General features: G+C 45.2%; 1 protein-coding gene across 1 annotated transcript; it reads left to right on the forward strand.

Moving 5' to 3' along the window:
• Positions 1 to 1340: 1340 nt before the first annotated feature.
• SRI (sorcin) lies at positions 1341 to 16165 on the forward strand. The gene is made up of 8 exons (XM_075558454.1): positions 1341 to 1501; positions 2255 to 2338; positions 5094 to 5163; positions 11867 to 11910; positions 12732 to 12879; positions 13131 to 13244; positions 14081 to 14139; positions 15971 to 16165. Exons 1-8 carry the CDS (start codon positions 1442 to 1444, stop codon positions 15995 to 15997), a joined length of 606 nt encoding a protein of 201 aa, XP_075414569.1. The 5' UTR covers positions 1341 to 1441; the 3' UTR covers positions 15998 to 16165.
• The last annotated feature ends 3725 nt before the right edge of the window (positions 16166 to 19890 follow it).

Genomic DNA, 19890 nt, shown 5'->3' on the forward strand with positions numbered 1-19890 from the left:
TTCGTTGCTACTTCAAAACTATAATTTTGCTACTGATATGAATCAGATGACCCCTGTGAAAGGATCATTCGACCCCCAAAGGGGTCGCAACCCACAGGTTGAGAACCGCTGAAAGGCAAACAGACCCTCTTGTCTGTCCCATCCTGAGTAAGACCCACTCCCTACCTCTTCCCCCTCCTGTTATGTGAAAGCCTACCGTACAACCCCTTCCTGTTATGCATGTGCTTACCGAGGTCTGTGTGCCCAGAGTATAGAAACTCCTGAGATGACATTAGTCTCTCTGCTCGGACCTGGCTCTTGAAGTCATGACTGAGAGGGGAGCCCTTGCATGCTTTATCTTCTCTGATGTCTCTGTGACCCATTCAGTTGAGGGAGGCTGGTCCCCCACAATACCATTTGCGACACCTATGCTGGTACAGTTCCAAAAGTGGGATTTAATAAGTTCCCCCAAAAGTGTAGTCCCTAACAGTCAGCAATTTTCTGTGTAATTCAAGTTACATGAAGCAAAACCAAACAAAAAACTCACCTTTGACCTGCTTTGAACTGTTCATCCGAGGATGGGGGTGGGGTTGAAGGTGAGCTTTAAGGGGGAAAAAAATCCTCTAAATAAACTAGGGTAAATACGGATCTCTTGCCTTGCTGATAATTTGTCAGCATGCTTTTAATTTGCTCAAAACTTTTCCTGCATAGGAAGTTCTGAGTTTGGGGGAAGGGATGGGTCTTACATGAGTCCTCTGGCTAATTCAAAGAATTCCTTTTCCTAAAATGTACCTGGGCCAGCTGGCCCTGCCCAGTAAACATAGTCCACCCTGCCTAGGCTTTACGTGGGAAACGCCCAACTCGGCCAGGAGGGCGTCACCTCGCGGGGGTGGGGGGTGGGGGGGAGCACAGCCGGGGTTGTCAGAAGCCTTGTGCAAACCTCAAGGACAACGCCCCTCCCCTGCGCAGCGACTCCAGTTCCTGGAGTTTTGATGTCACCCAGGAGCATCTTCACAGTTGCCACAACGCCATACAGCAGTCTGTTGAGAGTCCTGTTACCCACTCAACCAAGTTCTTTAAAATAATAAACGAGCCCCCCCCCCCCCGAAGAAACCAGGAAAGGGAACGAAGAGAAGCAAAATCTCTGGCACTGGACCCGTGTGGGAACGTCCCATTCGTTCCGAGGGAGGAAGGGACCTGGGAAGAACATTCGCTACCAGCGGACTGGCTACCAGGGCCTGGGACAAACGCCCCAAATTTGGGCGGCCCCGGCGGGGAGCGGAGCCCGCTGGCGGGGGGTGGGGTGTGAGTAGGGGCGTGGCCCCGCGGCCACGTGGGCGCTCGGGGGCGGTCCCGCCCTGGGCGGCGGCGGAGCCAGCGGGGCACAGAGAGGGCGGCGGCAGAGCCAGCGGGGCACAGAGAGGGCGGCGGCAGCAGCGGCGGCAGCAGCAGCGTAGGCACCATGTCGTACCCCGGGCACCCAGGCGGCGGAGGAGCGGGCGGCGGCTTCTACCCAGGCGGGGTAAGTGCGGCCAGCCTGGGCTCCAGGTCGGGGCTGCCCCGCGGGCACGGGGCCGCGGAGAGGCCGGAGGAGGTGGCCCCCCGCGCGAAGCACTGCCGGTTGGCTTGGCTTCCCCGGCTTCCCCGGCTCCGGATGTCCCCCGCCTGCCCCCTCACCCCAGGGCCCAGCGTGGGAGTCGCTTCTGTCTGTCTGTCTCTTCCCCGCCCCCCCCCCCAACCCCGTTCTCCTTCTCCCTAGTGGCTTCGCGGGGTGTGGGCGCGGTGGATTGTGACCCCGGCCACTTACCTGGTGGCTCTGGGACCACCCTGCGAGATGTGCAAATTGGGTGTCGGGTTCCCCCCCTCCCGGTGTGCGTCCCCGGAAAACAACAGCCATGTTAAGGTAGCCCACAGAGCCAGCTTCTTCCCTGTGACGAGGAAGTGAGAGGGAGCACATCCGCGGGTCGGCAGGCGGCCGCGCTCCGGAGTGTGTGCGCGGTTTCCAAAGAGGGTCCCTGCACCCCACTCCCCGCCTTAACGGGCCCGGGGCCGCCCAGCCTAGCCAGGCACCCTCCTCCTGTTTTAAGTTACTTCCCTTATGCAGCTGTCACGTTCCTGGCCGCTCGTTTCCTCGTCAGTTACTAGGTGAAATGATGGTGAAATGGAAGCAAGTGGTGAAATGATCGCGTTCGAATGGAAGGGGTGACGTGAAGGGCGAGGCTCCGAGCGGGCCCGTCCGCGCAGTGACCGATGCACGTGTGCTTTCTGTCCACAGTACGGAGGGGCGCCCGGAGGGCCCGCGTTTCCGGAGCAAACTCAGGACCCGCTCTACGGCTACTTTGCATCCGTCGCCGGACAGGTTAGCTTTCTCATCTAACACAGGTCCATGCTGACCCACAGCGACCCTAGAGGACAGGGTAGAACTGCAACAGGGGGTTTCCCAGAGAGAGGAGTAGTCTTTCAGCCACTGATCCCATGGTTCGAACTGCTGAGCAGCCCAATGCTTAACCACTAAGGCACCGGGGCTCCCCATTTGTTACAGAAGGAAAAAAGAACTTTTGAAAATGAATCTCCGAGCTTTTGCAAAGAAGAGGGAGGAGACGATTGACAACTATTTGAAATATTTAGAAGAAAATACATGCATGTTTATTTATATCGATTCAATGCCAAACTGCACTTGTGATTGAAGGAGGGTGAGTTTGCAGCCGACAGGGGAGCGCTAAGAGTGGGAGTCGACCCGATCGCAGTCAGAACTTGGTTTTGGTTTTAGTGAAGAGCTAGCTAGAAGGTAGAAAGATAGTGCCGGGTGGTTTCAAGAGAAGAAATTCAAGATCTAGTGAACATAAACTCCTAATTCAAGAAATGTCTTCATAATTATGTAGCTATATTCTACTGGATACTTTCTAACAGTGAAATTGAATTGGCCATCAGTTCCTCCTCACCCTCAGCCTTAGGAAGTAGGTAAAATCCCACTAGTTTCTAAATATATTTAGGATTATTCTCCTACAATAGGCGCCCTGGTGGCCTAATAAGTTCCCAGTTGGGTGACTCCAGCAGCCTTCTGTAGGAGAGCGGTGAGGCCACCTTATGAGATCCACAGCCGGAGACGCGGTACAGAGCCATGCTACCAAGCCCTCGAGACTACCTGTGGCTCAGAATTGACTTCTTAGCTGTTGGTTTGGGCTTAAAAAATTTGGGGGGCGGGTTCTTGGTTTCCTACTCTAATGCAACTCATCTTGTGAACCATTTAGTTTCTCTGTGAGGCAGGTGCTGGTCCTAGATAAGGCTTCTCCATGCCCTGTGAAGCATTGTGCCTGTTGACTTATTGGGGCCACCTCCCCAGGAGCTTTCACTCGTCTCCCTTCTGGGCTGCATGCCTGGAGAATCAGCAAGCGCCTGCTGACCTTGAGAGAGGACACTGTCCCCAGCCCAAGAGGCCCCTGTGTGTAGTACATACACTCTTACTACCGGTGTTTGCTCTCACAAGTCCAATTTAGTTTTATTGTGAGGAAGAGTTAGAAATATCAAGATTCTAATGTGACAATAGCAATGTGTTGGAACTGACCCAATGGCAGTGGGTTTGGGTTCTTTAACATGAAAATGCCACAGACCACTATGGGATAAAAGTTTAAGACCACCTTAAAAACAGCACCCTGAGAAACAGTTTGAGAAATCGAATGGAAAATTGAGGCTACAATTGGAAGAGCTTCCTCTTAAGTATCTGTTTAATCTATTAATGATCCCTATCTTTGAAACCACAAGACACGGCAAACTGCAAGTCTAGTATTCTTAGATTGCCTCCACCTGCAGCTTGTAAGTGACCCTACCTGCTTAGCTTTCAGCAGGCCTGGCCTGTATTCAGCATACCCATTGCCTTTCAAATTATTGACCCTGCTCCTTCACTTGTGACTTATTATACCCATGTACTTGAGGGGTTAGTTATTGTACTTTGAAATCCCTGAAAAATGACATCTGGCTAGCTCTGATCTCGTTCAGCCAATCAATGGGCATTGGGAACCCCTGCCTTCCAGACAGAATTGTGTGAGGGTGAAAAATAGCATTCATCAAATCATAAGAAAAACTAACCAAACTCCCTATTTACTGTGGTCAATTGTGTACTCCACAAAAGACAGAACACAGAAAGAAATCTCAATTAAAGAGACTAGAATAAGATTGTTAAGCACTTTTGAAAATAATTTTAATTTAAATACTTGTTCGTTTTGGTAGCTTCCTAGCTTAGACTGAATGAGTAGTTGCCATTATACATTAATATATACATATAACTCATTTCAGGACATGGTTTTGTTTGTTTGTTTGTTTTATTAGAAGAGGAACTTTTGCTTGAAACTACTACCAAATCTAATTCAAGGATTTAGCAAATGGAGGGGCTGATTATCCAAGAAGAAAGCATGCCTTCCTTCTGCTTACTTAGTAATCTACAGTGAACAGTTTTAGTGAAGCCCATGTGAAACTGTTCACTCCAGATTCCTAAGTAAGCACAAGAAAGCTCATGCTTGCCTTGCTTATTGGGCGCCCCGTTCCTGCCAGGGATTGCAAATTTACAAAGAGGCTTTGACTCCAATGAAAGGTGCCATGGGGGTGAGAGAGAGAGATGCCAGCCCGACCTAGAAGCAGGGTCTCTGATGGGAAAAACTGTGGAATTGTTTACTAGCGATTAGCAAGCAAGCACAAATAACCGTGCTTTTTGGTAATCCAATGCCATACAAATGAAATGTACAGAAGTAAAACACTTTCAGGCTCTGTCAGATTTTGTTTAATGATTATTTACAACACAGCTTGGAACTGAATGCCTTCTTTACTTAGGGATGGGAACTGCGCTTTTGTACATGTCCTCAATTATCAATTTGTGGAAGAGGGCTTAATAATTCGATAGCTTTCACCATGAGACTGTTTTGGGGAAGCAAAGGGAGTAAAGGAATGCCCACTTTATGGGCTGCATTTGGTGGGGGGGGGATCTCGTGAGCGATGATACTGATTGTTTTGGTCTTTTTACTGCATTGAACACTGAAGGTAATCAAAGAACCAGAAGGTACAAAATCACTGTTGTGACTTCTCTTCCTGTTTTGTTTTTCATCCACCCCCCACCCCCAAAGGATGGGCAAATCGATGCAGACGAGTTGCAGAGATGTCTCACCCAGTCGGGCATTGCCGGCAGCTCCAAACGTAAGTTGACCGAGCACATCTCCACCAGCCCGCTTGGGTATCTGAAGTTCACAAGTCCGTGTGATAACTGCAAGCGAGGAAGTGGAGCTTTTCTGATTCGGCAGAGTTGAGAATGTCCAAAGCTAAAGCCAGTTGTTTATTATTTCACAAAGTATGTTTAACAATTCCTAGTATCTGTCCCCACCATCGAAATGGATTTCTTGGGTTTGGGTTCCGTGTGTCTGGGCCATTTGAAGCAGTGAGACCGTTTCTATGGTCACCTTCACAAAGGACACGTTCAGGTGTTGAAATGAAATCTGCCAGGTCAGGTGTCACTCATGACAGGAGCTAACATTGCCTGCTGTCTGTTTGCCAAGAACATGCGCTGCCCCAACCCTGGGGGACATTGAGGGCTTTGTGTGGCCAGCCCCACATTCCTGGTTCTGGTTCCTGGTTCCTTGGGTACTGAACTCCAGGCACTTACTCAAAACATGCCTAGCCCATGGCTTCCCTCAGAGCTTTCCTCTTTAGAGGCTGTGTCGCCAGCACGTGGTCCGGCTAAGTAGGAAATAGCTGTCTGATTTCTGGACTCCTTACACTGGTCCATCTCTTTCCCTTCGTCCCTTTCCCACCTGCTGGATCCCTGCGGTGGAGGGCAGCCCTCACACCCCCAACCAGGGCTGCAGGTGAGGACATGGTACCAAGGCTTTGCAGCAGGCCTGGGGCCTGTTCCAGCATCAACCTGGACACATGCACCTCATGCTTTTTCTTCAATTCACATCTGACAAAATCGCATCTGGGCTCAGCTGTGTTAACCCCAACACCTTTGCCAATCTTTGAGACAGAGTATCTGACTTCACTCCAATCTCATGCTAAGTTGTGAATTAAAATGCTCAAGGTAGAATTGATACTTATTTAGAAGGCACAGGGACTTCTTTGAACCACCTTGTAAGGTGCATTTTAACTGACCCTTGTTGAACTCTTGTGTCTTTCTTTTTGTGACTGAACTAGCTTATTATGATAATTAAAATAAAAGAGGAACCTTTTATATTTCTATCATTTTATATTGATCCTAAACCAAAGCAGCAGCATTTTCTAAATTAAGAAGAATTTTTTCAACATTTACAGGCAACTTACTGCAAATTATTAACCTGGACCAGTTGGACTGGTGAACAAAAAAGTTTTATAGCTAGTTTATGGAAGTATCACAGAGGAGACTATTATTCTGTCCCTTCTCAGTAGTAAGAGGCATGGCAGGTTTTAACCTCTGACTTTCAAAGTGGGCTGTATTTCCCTGGAGAGCAGGTGTTCTACCTGTTTCGTTTGCGGAAGCCACTTTGAGTGAATGAGTTAGACATAGGCATTTCCTGAGTCATCAGGACCATGTGATCGTATTCCTTTGCTTACTGCCATCTGGTCCTGAACTATTGTTTGCAAATACTTCACAATGAACCACAAAACCCGTCCTGCTGTTAGTACACGGTAGAACCCTGGACCTCGCCGGCACCCATTCTAGGGGGAGTGTGTCTGCGATGCTGTCATGTTCCATATCCATTTTTTCATAAGAAACAACTGAAAATAGCTCATTCATTCTCTACCACCAAGTTTTTACCCCAAAATTTCAAAGTAAACAAGGCCAGAGTTAAATCATATAATTTAAATAAGAAACACATTTTAAAAAGTGTTTCACAACTGCAGTATGGTCCCTACCTTGAGATGGATGAGGATCTGGATCTGTGGACAGGGATGTGGAGAGGAGGGAGGGATAAAGAGTCATTGTTCGGAAGGGGAATGTCCTTCCTTGAAATCAACTGGTAGCTGCTTTTCAGGCGTTTTCTCCCTTCCTTGCCTGTTTTCACTAGGACCTGGCTGACTTTCTCTAAAAAAAAAAAAATTTTTTTTTTTTGTCAAATGTGGTCCACTGTTGGTGTTTCCTTAACTGTTTTCTAAACGGGTTTACTAAATTATCAACAATATCGATAACATGTTTAACCAGTTCCTTATCATGATGATTCTTTTCAAAAAAGTCTTTCTTAGGACCCATGTTTTTCTTATACAAAAAGCCATAATACCTAAGAAGATTATAGCAAAACACTTGGAACACAGCCACAAAAGGTTTAAACTATCAACGCCAACTAAAGCTGAGTGACTGAAACACGAACTGCTTTTGTTTATAAAAACCACAAGTGTTGAGTCGGATTCCGATGCAAAATTTTCTCGACATTTCGGGTCAGAATCTGATTACTGAGTACTGATGTGGTCGAGTACCAGGGTGCTACTGTACATCCATTGATCTTTTCCACTGAGGTTCACAAACAAAAGGCACACATTCTCGTCTTTTTGAGGGGAAAGTAGGTATGTGAGGTTGGATTGACTAAAAAAACAAATCCAGGGACACTCATGTGTTCGAGAGAACTTTATATCAAGAAGTAATTATATATCAAGCAAACATCCTGGCCCAGTCACATCAAGTCCATACGTCTGACACTAGTCCATAATTCCCTCCTCAGACTCATACAGCCACATGCAATGATACGGAATGCAGGCAGATTATAGGCTGGTGGATGCAAAGTCTTGTGGAGCCAATGGAAGTCTCACAGGGTTGGTGCAGGTCTCAGCGTGCCTCGTGAACAGGAAGGTGAAGGCAGAAGTAGGGGGCGGTGGGGGGGGGGGGCCTCCAGAGAGCCATTTGTCTAGGACCCACCTCCAAAGGAGGTCATCAAGCTATGACCTCATTGACAGGCTAAACTCCACCCATATCTTACAGGTGCCATACTGGGACCCAAAAAAACTAACTATCACAGTGGGGGTGGGGGGATGAATACTCCAGCTACTGTCTAGGAGCCTCCTCTTAACTAATTTAAACACAGCTGTACCTAGAGATTAGGTTGATGGAAGAAGTTGTTTTAGTTGAGGCAGAAATTCAACTTCTCTCTTTCCTTGAGTTGTTCCCTTGCAATGAAGATGAGAGGACCATCTGTAGGTACAACTTGTCTACTAGGCCCATTACATAGACTGTTTCTAAGGCAATCGAATGCACAGAACAGGAGAAAGAAGGAAAGTAAAAATAAGATTATCTAAACTATATTTGAAGTGTGGACTGATTTAAAATAGGATTCACACTAAAGAAAAAACAACATATCGTGTGTTCTCACCTTCCCGATACGATTGCTGAAGACAAATGGGTGCGTAAGCAAATGTGGTGAAGAAAGCTGATGGTGCCTGGCCATCAAAAGACATAGCGTCTGGTGTCTTAAAAGCTTGAAGATAAACAAGTAGTCATCTAGCTCAGAAGCAACAAAGCCCACGTGGAAGAAGTGCACCAGCTTGTGTGATCACTAGGTGTCAAAGGGATCAGGTATCAGACATCAAAGAACAAAAAATCATATCATTGTGAATGAAGGGGAGTGCGGAGTGGGGACTCAAAACCCATCTGTAAGCAAGTGGACATTCCTTTACAGAAGAGTCATGGGGAGGAGACTAGCCAGTCAGGGTGCAGTGTAGCAAAGATAAAACATACAACTTTCCTCTAGTTTCTAAATGTTTCCTCACCCCACTATCATGATCCCAATTCTACCTTACAAATCTGGCTAGACCAGAGAATGTACATTGGTACAGATAGGAACTGGAAACACAGGGATCCAGGAGGGTGGAAGGAAGGTGGGATAGAGAAGGGGGAACCGATTACAGGGATTGACATATAACCTCCTCCTTGGGGAACAGACAACAGAAAAGTGGGTGAAGGGAGACATCGGACAGTATAAGATATGACAAAATAATAATAATTTATAAATGATTAAGGGTTTGTGAGGGAGGGGGGAGTGTGGAGAAAGGGGGGGGGAATGAGCTGATATTAAGGATTCAAGCAGAAAGCAAATGTTTTGAGAATGATGGCAACAAATGTGCTTGACACAGTGGATGGATGGATGTATGGACTGTGATAAGAATTATATGAGCCCCCAATAAAATGATTTTAAAAAGAAAGAAAAGTTGTATGAGCCCAAATAAAATTACTAAATTAAAAAAATAGAATTAACACTTATTTTGTGAACATATATTAACATAATATATATGAATATAATATATATGTTAGGAGCCCTGGTGGTGTAGTGGTTATGTGTTGGACTGCGATCTTCATGGTCGGCAGTTTGAAACCACCAGCAGCTCCATGGAAGAAACACTGGGCTTTGTACTTCCATAAACAGTTACCAGTTTCAGAAATCCACAGAGGATCACCATGACTCGAAGGCAGTAAGAGAGAGATTGGTTACATATTATAGCAACGTAACATTTATTAACATTAATTAAAGCTGTTTTAAAAATATGCAATTAACACAACTGAGCACGTTTTCTTCACCCAAACTGAGTAGATCTCAGGAATTAGGCCTGTGGCTGGTTGCACATTGTAGCTCCCAGGCCCCATACAGCTCATTTGGTACATGCCTGTGGTTCTGAGGTCAAATTGAAAATGAAAATAAAACTATCAAGTTTCATTTAAAGGATATTATTCAGATAATGGTGATTTCATTTGTAAAAACACATTTACGGCTCTTGAGTAATTTTAAAGTTTTTGTGAGAGATTGGATTGGCTCCTCCATCTCAAAATTTTGCCAACTCCCAATCTCGGCCATTTGAACTCTCCAGTGAAGTTTCTGCGATCTCAATCCCCTTCACAGCCTTCTCATAAAAGTTGCTAACCGAGCTCTGGCCTGTCACGTGTAGCTCAGCTGGAGATGGAAGGGCCAACATAGAAGTAACACAGCGACAAACATGGGAAACTCTAATGGGCTCTGTTTGAAGACCCTCTAGTGGAAAGGGGGAAAAAGTAAATGCAGCGAATTTCCTTAGCTCCCTGGAGTTCTGCATTCACTTTAGTTAGAGGCAGGGAGAATGTGAAGCTTGACAGATCTATTAAAAAACCTGAGTTCACGAGTCTTCACCAAGCCCCAGACCTGGAGAAGCCTATAGCTGGGCTGTGTAAAGAATTTCTAGTAGAAGATACGCTTGATACCTGGCACTGAAGCTTAGAGGGTTTTAAATCGACTGTGGTTAAGAGGCAGCTGGTGGGGCGGGGAGGCTGATGGGAGAATGAAGCTAGGACAATCTGTGAAAAATATTCATGTGAGCTTCTTAACTAAGTTCTATATATTAGTCTTGTCCCCGTGAGGGAGCCCCAGTGGCCTGGCGGTCACATGTGAAGCTGCTAACCGTGGGGTCCGTGGTTGGAAACCACCAGGCCCTGTCAGAGAGAAGCAAGGCATTTTCCTCCTTCAAAGAGTCACCGTGTCAGAAACGTTTCGTCTGCCCTTTAGCGTCTCTGAGTTGGAATTGACGCGATGGGAGTGAGTTTTTGTCCATTGATCTTTGTCGCTTCTGCCCTTTAGCCTTATAGCTTCTTTCTCCCTACATAATGCTTTCCATTAGCATGTATGAGTGTGGTTTTTTATTTTTAATTTCCTCATGTTAGGTGGTCGATTACCAGTAGGCAGTTAGCGAATGGGTTAAAGATAAGGTAGTATATAATACCATCTAAAACACAGACCATTGTAAACATTTCCAAGAGTTGAGACCAGAGTAAGTCAGCTCCACACGCCCATCAGTTGGCTTCAGTACACGTTTTGCCCTTATTTTCCTCTCTAAGCCTGAACTAGAGTGAATTTGACGCAAATCCTTGATAGCGTATTTCTTCTGCAAAGACTTGATTGAGCATATGCCACTAAACGATGCCGCCCACAGTGCTACAGAACCAAGACGACCCTCTGAGGGCTGAGGACTGCCACACCAGCCCTGGTGTTTTCAGTGACCACATCTGCCTGTGAGAGCCGGGCAACCGACATGGAAGCCCCGGAGAAACGGTGCCTCTGAATGACGGTGGTGAAGACCTGGAACATGCCATGAGCTGCAGAGAGCAAGCGAACCGGGTTTTGAAGTACAGCTAGGTTTCACCTGGCAGGGCAGGCTGGCAAGACGGCTTCTCTCTTACTTCAGACCTGTTATCAGTAGGACTAGTCCCAGGACATCTTTCTTGCCTGGTGAAGTAAGAGTCAGTGAGCAAGAAGACCCTCCCCAGGATAACCTTTCACCTTCAATTACACTCCATTACACTTAATACGCTTGTCAAATCTGCTATTCCACTCTTGGAAACATTTTTCTAATTCATCTGTTTGGATGGCTAACAGCAGCTCCCTCGTTTTTTCTTCACCTCTTTTAGTTGTCAAATGTCTGTCCTTTTCATGCCCCTCCTCATTCACGGAAACAAAAACAAGACGCACTGAGTGAGGTCAGGTGAATAAGGTGTGTGGGGAAAGTGAGGCATGCTGTTTTTTTGCCAAAAACTGGCACACTGAGATGGCTGCGTGAGCAGGCACATTGTTGTGATGGCAAAACCCGTCCCACATCCGCCACAAATCAGGCCTTTATTGTCGCACGCTGTTAGGCTATCTCTTCAGAACCTCTAGATAGAAAGCTCGATTAATGGTCTGACCTGCTGGAATGAACTTCAAATGCATTATTCCCCTCACATCAATAAAATGAGCATTGGTTTTTTTGGGGGGGTACCACCTCGTATACTTTGCAACTCTATGTAATTTGGCTCTACATACATTTAGTAGCAAAGAAAATTAAAGCATATAGATAATAGTAACTTCAATCAATTTTTATGGATCCAACATAATGTGAATGTTTGCAATTATGTTCATACAATCACATGTTCTTGCCTTTCCAGCTTTTAACCCGGAGACGTGTCGGCTGATGTTTTCTATGCTGGATGTATCCTTTACTTTGTTGCCTAGAGTAGTTTTTTCTGACCAAAATCCACAATTCCTTCTAAAAGACTTTATCTCAAAATTAGCACCTAGTAAACAAAACTGAGCAATAACTACCCCAGAGCTTTCTGAACCAACTTTACAGAAGGAATTCGGTGTGAACAATAAAGGAAACTTAGTATGTATAATATAAGTCTTTTAAGAATTTAAGTATGCATCAGAGTAGAGCAAGTAGAGAAGTAAGTGGCCCAGGAGGCTTTGACTTTCCTTCAACATTGTCTTGCAGGCTTCACACCTGACCTTTAAGCGATGGATTGTTGTACATCACAGTTGCTCAACTCCATCCAGCTCCGCATCACTGTGGAGGGGAGTTTAGCTAGAGCTGAACCTGCAGTGCCTTTTGTCCTCCCTCAGTTTCCACAGGGGGTATCCTTGGGTGTGGGAGGGCTTGACAGGGGGTCGTAAGGCCAAAGGAGACTTAGGACGGGAGGGTGGACAGCAGAGTCTGGGGGGCATCCAGAAAGGGAAGCCCCAGTCCAATGGCATTACATTTGATGCAGGGCTTGTATTGAAGGTGTTATTTTCTTGTAATCACATCACATTGTTTATACTTTTCCCACCGTGAAAACAGGTACTTGGAGTTTGTTTTTTTCTCTCCATTGGCCCTTATATTTTTGTTGTTTAACACCAAGAAGAAACCCTAGTGATTTTTAAGTCTTGTTACCAGGAAGGATGTTAGCTCTTGCCCCCCCACCCCCACCTTATCCTTGATCTTCGCTGAAGTGTTGCAAATGAAAGATGGTCGCATCCTTGATGGCAGTTCAGAGAGACATGTCTGGCACAATGGGTTTCACTGAGTTTAAAGAACTCTGGGCTGTACTGAACGGCTGGGGACAGCACTTCATCAGCTTCGACAGCGATCGAAGTGGCACCGTGGACCCTCAGGAATTGCAGAAGGCTCTGACAATGATGGGTGGGTATTGCTGGCTCCAAATTGTTTGTTTGCCAAGAGAGTTGCTTCTCATTTCCAAAGGCGTCACTTGGAGGCAGTTTCTCTGTTGGGTCTGATCTGATGTCTTGACTATGTTAGCCATTATGTGCATTTATAATAAGTTCTCAGTCTTAAAAAAGAAAGAACAGTAACTGTGCTTGGTTATTTTTCCAATGATCTGTTTCATAATCTTTATTGTTTTGTTGTTGTTGGCATAATTTTCTCCCTCTTAGGATTCAGGTTGAGTCCCCAGGCTGTAAACTCAATTGCAAAAAGGTACAGCACCAATGGGAAGATCACCTTTGATGACTACATCGCCTGCTGCATCAAACTCAGGGCGCTCACAGGTATGCACGCGGGTGTAGTCGCGGCAACACCACGGTCATGCCATTTCACTCGCAGCGCTTCTGAACGTCTGTTCCCCCCATTCTAGTTTCCTTCCTACAACAGTGTATTCGTGACATTTCTCTCTGGCTTATCAAAAGAATAGCGTAATGGTTAAGTGCTTAGCTGGTAACGAAGATCGGAAGTTCAACTTTATCCAGTGGCCACATGGAAGATGAGGGGGCAGCTCTATCCTGTCAGATGGTGTCAGCATACATTGGAACCATAGCATACAACAGCAAGCATATACAACAAAGTCAAAACACATAAAACTGCTCACACAGGTTAGCAAGAGAGCTCAAATTAGCTTGTTCGTACCTTGCTAGTGTGTAATCCAACATGGAACATAATAAATTTGGTTTTCCAGAATTTTCATAGGTTAATAATTTGCCATTACAATGGTCTTTGCAAAACTTTGCCAAAATGTTCTAAAACATATCAGGTTATTAAGTTTGTGATTTCTCTCTAGAATGTGAATTATTCCAGAAGAATGTGGCTGCTCTGTTTAGTTCTCTTTCCTAACGCATCGAACGGGCAAGTGACTTGAAATGGCTGTCTGGTGCTTCAGATGCATCTGACTGAGCCAGGAAGATTGGCAAACTTTGGTACACTGTAGAAGTTATACATCAAATACACACACATTCATACAACTAGCAACTCTGGCTCTGGCCTTTGATCTGTATAGTCTAGTTGGACAAGTTACGTGTTATTTCACTTGAATCCTATGCCAAAGTAACGAACTGTTGTGATTTTAGGAAAGAGTAAACTAAACCATAAATTTCTACTGGGTTGTTTACAGACAGCTTTCGAAGACGGGACACTGGCCAGCAAGGTGTTGTGAACTTCCCATATGATGACGTAAGTCTCAGTGAATTCAAGGGCTGCTAAGTGGGTGTGGTTAAGGCATGCTTCAGAGTGTCCCTGGTGAAGTTACCTGCTAACAGCATGTTTTACATCCAAAAATGTCAGAGCTCTCGAGGATTAAGTGATCCGAGGGAGTGGCTGTCCAGATTTTAAAACTCACTAGTAATGTTACAGAGTCCCTGGGTGACAAACAATTTGTGCTCAAATGCTAACCCGAAGGTTGGTGGTTCAAGCCCATCTGACAATACTGTGGAAGAAAAGACCAGGTGGTGTGCTGCTTGTTAGGACCGTAGCCAAGAAAACGCTTGGGAGGGGTTCGGCTCTGTAGCGCATAGGGTCACCGTGAGTCAGAATCTACTCAGTGACAGCTGATAACAGCATAACAGGTAATTTAGTTAGAAAGTTCTTATTTATGTGAGATACTCTTTTCAAAACAGTGGCATTCTAAAATTGAGACAATAAAGTTTCCTTACTATTAGCCTTGTCCATCAGTAGCCTGCCACAGTTTAACTAGCACACTGCATCAAGGCAACTCGTGCTTAAGACCCAGCTTGGCGCACATATTAAGCTGCAGCTGAGGCAGGTTTCTGCATTCGCCTGAGCCTGAGTGAGAGCAGAGGATGTAGTAGTAATGCCGTCCTCACTGCCCTCAAGAAACGTCGTGCAAACATCTGTCTGCTTTTACCTTCTTGCACATATCTCCTCAATCCTGGAGGAGTGGCCGTAACATAGAGCTGTGCTGTGCATACGTGGGATCTTCCCTAAGTCTCACGGTAAAAGAAGTTACTTGGGGAACAGCCAGTCTACATCAGAAGCACACACCCTGTAACCGGTGTGGATACAGCCAAGGGCCACCTCTACTGCATTAGTTGGGTGCGCTTAATTAAACAAAGATGTTTTATTGTTTTCCTCCATATTTTGTTCATTTTCAATCCACCTTTCGAATTGCAATCACTGAGATTACAATTCTAGATTGTTTCTGTTACGAGTACAGAGATGTACATATTTTCGGCTTATCAGCTGCTGTGGCTATGCGGGCACTTCTAAAAGGCTCCCTCCCTGTGTTCCAGGAGACCCCTTACTCCCTCTGCTGGAAGATGCTGTCTCTTTAGGGTGCACTCGCTTCTCAGAGATGAAGCTCACTGGCTGCGATTCGCACGGTGGGCAGTTCAGACCCACCAGCAGCTCCACAGGAGAAAGACTGGCCTTTCTAAGCAGTCAGGCTCGGAAACCCAAAGGGGTCGCTCTGAGTCAGCATTGACTTGATGGCAGTGAGTTTATCTTCTCGGCACGTAGAATAGAAAGCTTTGGCCTCAGAAGGGGCTGCTGCGAAGGCTTGGGTCCTCCGTTCCTTTTCCTGAAGGCAGGGTGACGGCTCTGTCTTGTCCTAGAGCGCTACGAATTAGTGATCGCGGGGTAAAGCCCAGCGCCTCACTGGTGTCGGAAACTGTGTGTCTAGTTGGGAGGCGAACACTTTGCAGCGAATTCCGGGGCCTCTAAATGTTCCCAGGGGCTGTGACAGTGGAAACCCAACTGTCACTGGTCGTCAGGCAAGACATGTCTAGGTATCAGCTGAATTTAAATAAGCCCTTATGCAAATAGGATCTGCTTCCTATAAGATTGGCTTTGAGAATCTTTTATGTAACAGCTTACCTCACCAAAAAAAAAAAATCTCCCCATCTACCATTTATTTGTATTTTAGAAAGTTTTTTTCTTTCTTAATTCACAGTTTAAATTTGAAAAGCAAAATGCAAGCTGCCTGACAAACAGATAGGGTGCCTTGAGTGCACGCGGCCTGTCCTCTAACACCGCCTCTCCCTTGCAGTTCATTCAGTGTGTCATGAGTGTCTGAATCAAGAGGAGCCGCGTGGCCGCTCGACATCCTCCTGGGCTCTCCTGTCGTCCTCCCCAGCCGTGTGTACACTTAGGTCGCCGTGTATCCACAACAGCTTGTAAAAGTTTATGTACCGCTTCAGTTCTGTGTGTAGTTTCGATAATAAATTCTTTGGAATTTAAATAATCCACAACCATGACTATCATACCATTTTGAACTTCCTGGAGCCACCGTCAGTCATGTCAGCCAGCCACGCCTTATTTTCTTGCTAATGCACTTTCTTGTAGACCTAAGTATGCAAATGTTTAAGGAGTATTATATATATTTTTACTGTAATATTCTAAAAACTTAGTCAGATGACTGCTGTTGTCAGCTCCCAGAGGGGCTTTTGCAAGTCGTGCTGTGTGAAGAATCCCTGTCTGTGCTCACTACCCCGTTCCTTGGGAGTAACCGGAGCACGTGCTGGAGTGGACACTTAGTTAAGTCGGAAGGCGTACAGGTGTCTTCACAGGTGAGTGAGTGGACAAGGAAGCAGAGTGATTATTTTCTGCCTCTTTAAAGCCTCTTGAATCATTTGAATGGTAAATACTGCCTGTCAATGAGTCCCTCTTGGGCATCTTCCAGGTAGATTTTTAATATACTTTGAATTCTCAGTACAGTATGAGTTTCCCTACTTAGAAAATTGATAGAAAAAGACTAAAGGAATATTTGAAACCTGTTGTTTTGTGGTTAACTGGAATTTAAGTGACTTGACTTTGTCCATTTCAATATTTCTTACTTCTCTACAAAGATTTCCTTTTAAAATCAGAAGATAACTAATTTTTAAAATATCAGTACACCCATTTGTAATGTGCACTTTGCTCACACTTATATCTTAAAAATACGATGCAGAAGGACTGGAAAGAGTGTACCCAAAATTTGAGGTGGTTATTGCTGGGAGTTAGGATCATGGTTTGTTTTTTTTTCTTTCCTCTTACTATGTTTCTAACTTTTCTCTGATAAGAGGTATTACTTTCATAATAGAAGAAAAAAGGAATTTTAACCAGACTTTGAAGTTAGACCTGGATTCCTGTCCAGGTTGTGCCTCCCGTTAAGTGTATTCCCTGCTCATGGTAGGTGGTCTTGGGTCCCGGTCTTCTCCACTGTGCACAGGGTAGCTGTGAACTGTAACACAGCGTTGGCATGAACGCGTGCCAACAGTATCTGTTTCTTTAACTAAAACTGATTGGGCAGCTTTCTTTTCCAAGAAAGTTGAACAGATAAAAATGAAGTTGGTCTACATACAGTCTCTTTGCCCAGAGTGTATCCAATGTATTTTAAAAGTAAAAATATATGAGCATTATCAATGAAATAAATGATCAACTGGTTGTCAGTCAGCAGAAATAAAGCATTTTTTATGTATCTTTAGCCTAATTTCACTAATTTTAATATAGCTAAAATGTTTATGTGGGGCCTACAAAAAGGTCATGGAAAATAGAGCTAAAAGAGAGTGGGTGTTTTTTTTAATACTATATATTCAGTCCTAACTTATTAGAAAACTTGTATCAAATAGTTCTGCCCTGGTTATCGGTTACATAGTAGAATATGTGTCAACCTGCTACACATATGGTGGGGGTGTAGGCTTCATCCTGGAAGAGCCATGTCTGCACAATCAAAAGGCCTTCGCTGAGCCAAGGCTGCCCAGAAAAGGACTGAAGGAGGTGCACCTTCAGCAGCTCCTGAACCTGTTCGTTTGTTCAGACTCACTGTCTCTGAGGAAATCAGAGTTGAAGGAAACAACCCTTTCCTGTTTGAGGGCAAGGGAGGCTGAGTCTCATACAGTACGGAAGACCCTTACCGGTCCTCGGTGTGGGTGACGTTTGAACGTCCCATCACTTAAATAATTCCCAAGGTAGGCTGCAATAAGCATGGTTCTGTAAGGTACAATAAAGCCATGTGTCTGGAAACGTTCAGTGCACGCATTTTTAATGAACACACCGCAGCACGATTTATCCTGTCCACTTAATTCACCGTTTCTTTCTGAAAGCATGGAGTATGTCCCTTCAGTTCAGTCTGTCCCTACAGTTAGGAAGCTTCCTTCCGCTCGACAAACTTGAAGTGTCCATCCCCTCTTTAATTACAGCTGGGTCTTTATTCCAAGGGACGCGCATGTTGCCTTGCTTCCGGTTTATGTTGGCTTGTGCTTCGTTCACTGTACAGTTGCAGTGAAGCCTCGCCCACTTCTTTAAAACCAGCTTTTTCCTTAATGCACCTCGTCAAATGCTCCACTCATCTAGCGGAAAACCTCAATTGCTTGGAGAATTAATCTGTTGCCTCAGTTCAGAATTCAACCGTCTGTTGGAGATGAACACTTCAGTCTTGTGCAACAGAAGATTCATGATTTGTATTAACTAGCATCCATAGAAATGTGGATGGAGAAGACCTGGCGCTTCCTGGGGCAATTGGCGTAGATGTACACTGCAGCTGTCTTACTGAGTCAGGCCAAGCTCTCGCCCCTCTTGAGCCACGTGGAGCTTAGACTCTACCGTGATGTCCCCATGGTGCCACCCACCCTTGAAGTGGCCTGGGAACTTCATCTTCACCTGTCTTTGAGCCAGACTATGCTTTTGCTTCACTGATTATTTGTCACTGTTCCAGTGCTCATCTTAATGTGTAAAATAAATATAAGACATGGAGGTATATACAAGGGGGTGCCCCCCAAAAAAACCAAACTGGTAGTACGCATTTTTTCCCACTAAGCAAGCATCTAGCAACTCACTTTGAGATAGCTTCCAGAGGTGTTGCCTGGGAAGATTCTCTGGTTAGGATGGATTTTTTGTAAAAGCAGTTTCACTTGAACCTCGTTTTTTGTGATGGCTGATTTAAGAGAACAGCAGAGTGCGGCTGTGTCATTTTGTTTCCTGCTCAGGAAAACTGCCGCAGAATCTGTTGTGATGTTGAAGATGGCTTACAAGGACAGCGCTATGGGGAGAACTCAGTGCATGACTGGTTTTCTAGTTTCAAAAAAGGTGAAATGTCAAATGACAAACCTCGTTCCGGACGTCCATCACCTTCCTGAATGCACCCACAATGAACCACTGAAGAGATAGCAAAGTTATCTGGACGATCTTGGAGCTCAGTCCAGTGAATTTTAACAGATTTTGGAATGAGAAAGGTTGCTGTGAAATGTGTGATGTGCGGCAGGTTCTGACTGACCGGGAAAAAAAGCATCGAGTGGAAACATGCTTTGTTTTGAAAGAACAGCTCTAAAGCGACCTTTTTTCCAAGGTCATTACTGGTGACGAGACATGGTGCTATTCTTAGGACCCTGAAAGCAAACATCAAGCCAGTGGCAAACACCATCGTCACCTTGGCCCCCCAAAATAAAGCTTAAGTGAAATCAAAGATAAGACGGTTCTCATTTGTTTTGTTTTTTTGATGTGAGGGAGATAGTGCATTTGGAGTTTGTTCCACCAGACTGTTAATCAAGCTTATTGTTTATAGAGGTTCTGAAAAGATTGTGAAACTGTGTGACAATAAAGGCCTGATTTGTGGCAGACGGGACTGGATTTGCCACCATATCACTGCACCTGCTGACGCAGCCATCTCAGTGCACCAGTTTTTGGCAAAAAACAGCATGCCTCTCTTGCCCCACACACCTTACTCACCTGACCTCGCTCAGTACAACTTTTTGTTTTCTGGAATGAAGAGGTGCCTGAAAGAACAGTGATTTGACCACGTAGAAGAGGTGAAGAAAACAGAGGTGCTGTCAGCCACCCAAACAGATGAATTTTAAAAAGGTTTCTAAGAATGGAATCACAGTTTTGACAAATGTATTAAGTTTAGTGGAGAGTACTTTGAAGATAAAAGGGTTGTTTTGTTAAAAAATATAAATACATAGCCTTGGGGGACAAAATCCATTTTGGGGGCAG

This window comes from Tenrec ecaudatus, chromosome 9, assembly GCF_050624435.1.
Source record: "Tenrec ecaudatus isolate mTenEca1 chromosome 9, mTenEca1.hap1, whole genome shotgun sequence".
In the NCBI taxonomy this organism is placed as follows: Eukaryota; Metazoa; Chordata; class Mammalia; order Afrosoricida; family Tenrecidae; genus Tenrec; species Tenrec ecaudatus.

Bases quoted from the DNA above. Each gene is read 5' to 3' on its own strand.
- SRI (XM_075558454.1), top strand. From the start codon at position 1,442: ATGTCGTACCCCGGGCACCCAGGCGGCGGAGGAGCGGGCGGCGGCTTC. The intron at 2,339-5,093 runs GTTAGCTTTCTC...CCACCCCCAAAG, and splicing joins TTGCATCCGTCGCCGGACAG to GATGGGCAAATCGATGCAGA. The intron at 5,164-11,866 runs GTAAGTTGACCG...TTGCCTTTCCAG, and splicing joins CATTGCCGGCAGCTCCAAAC to CTTTTAACCCGGAGACGTGT.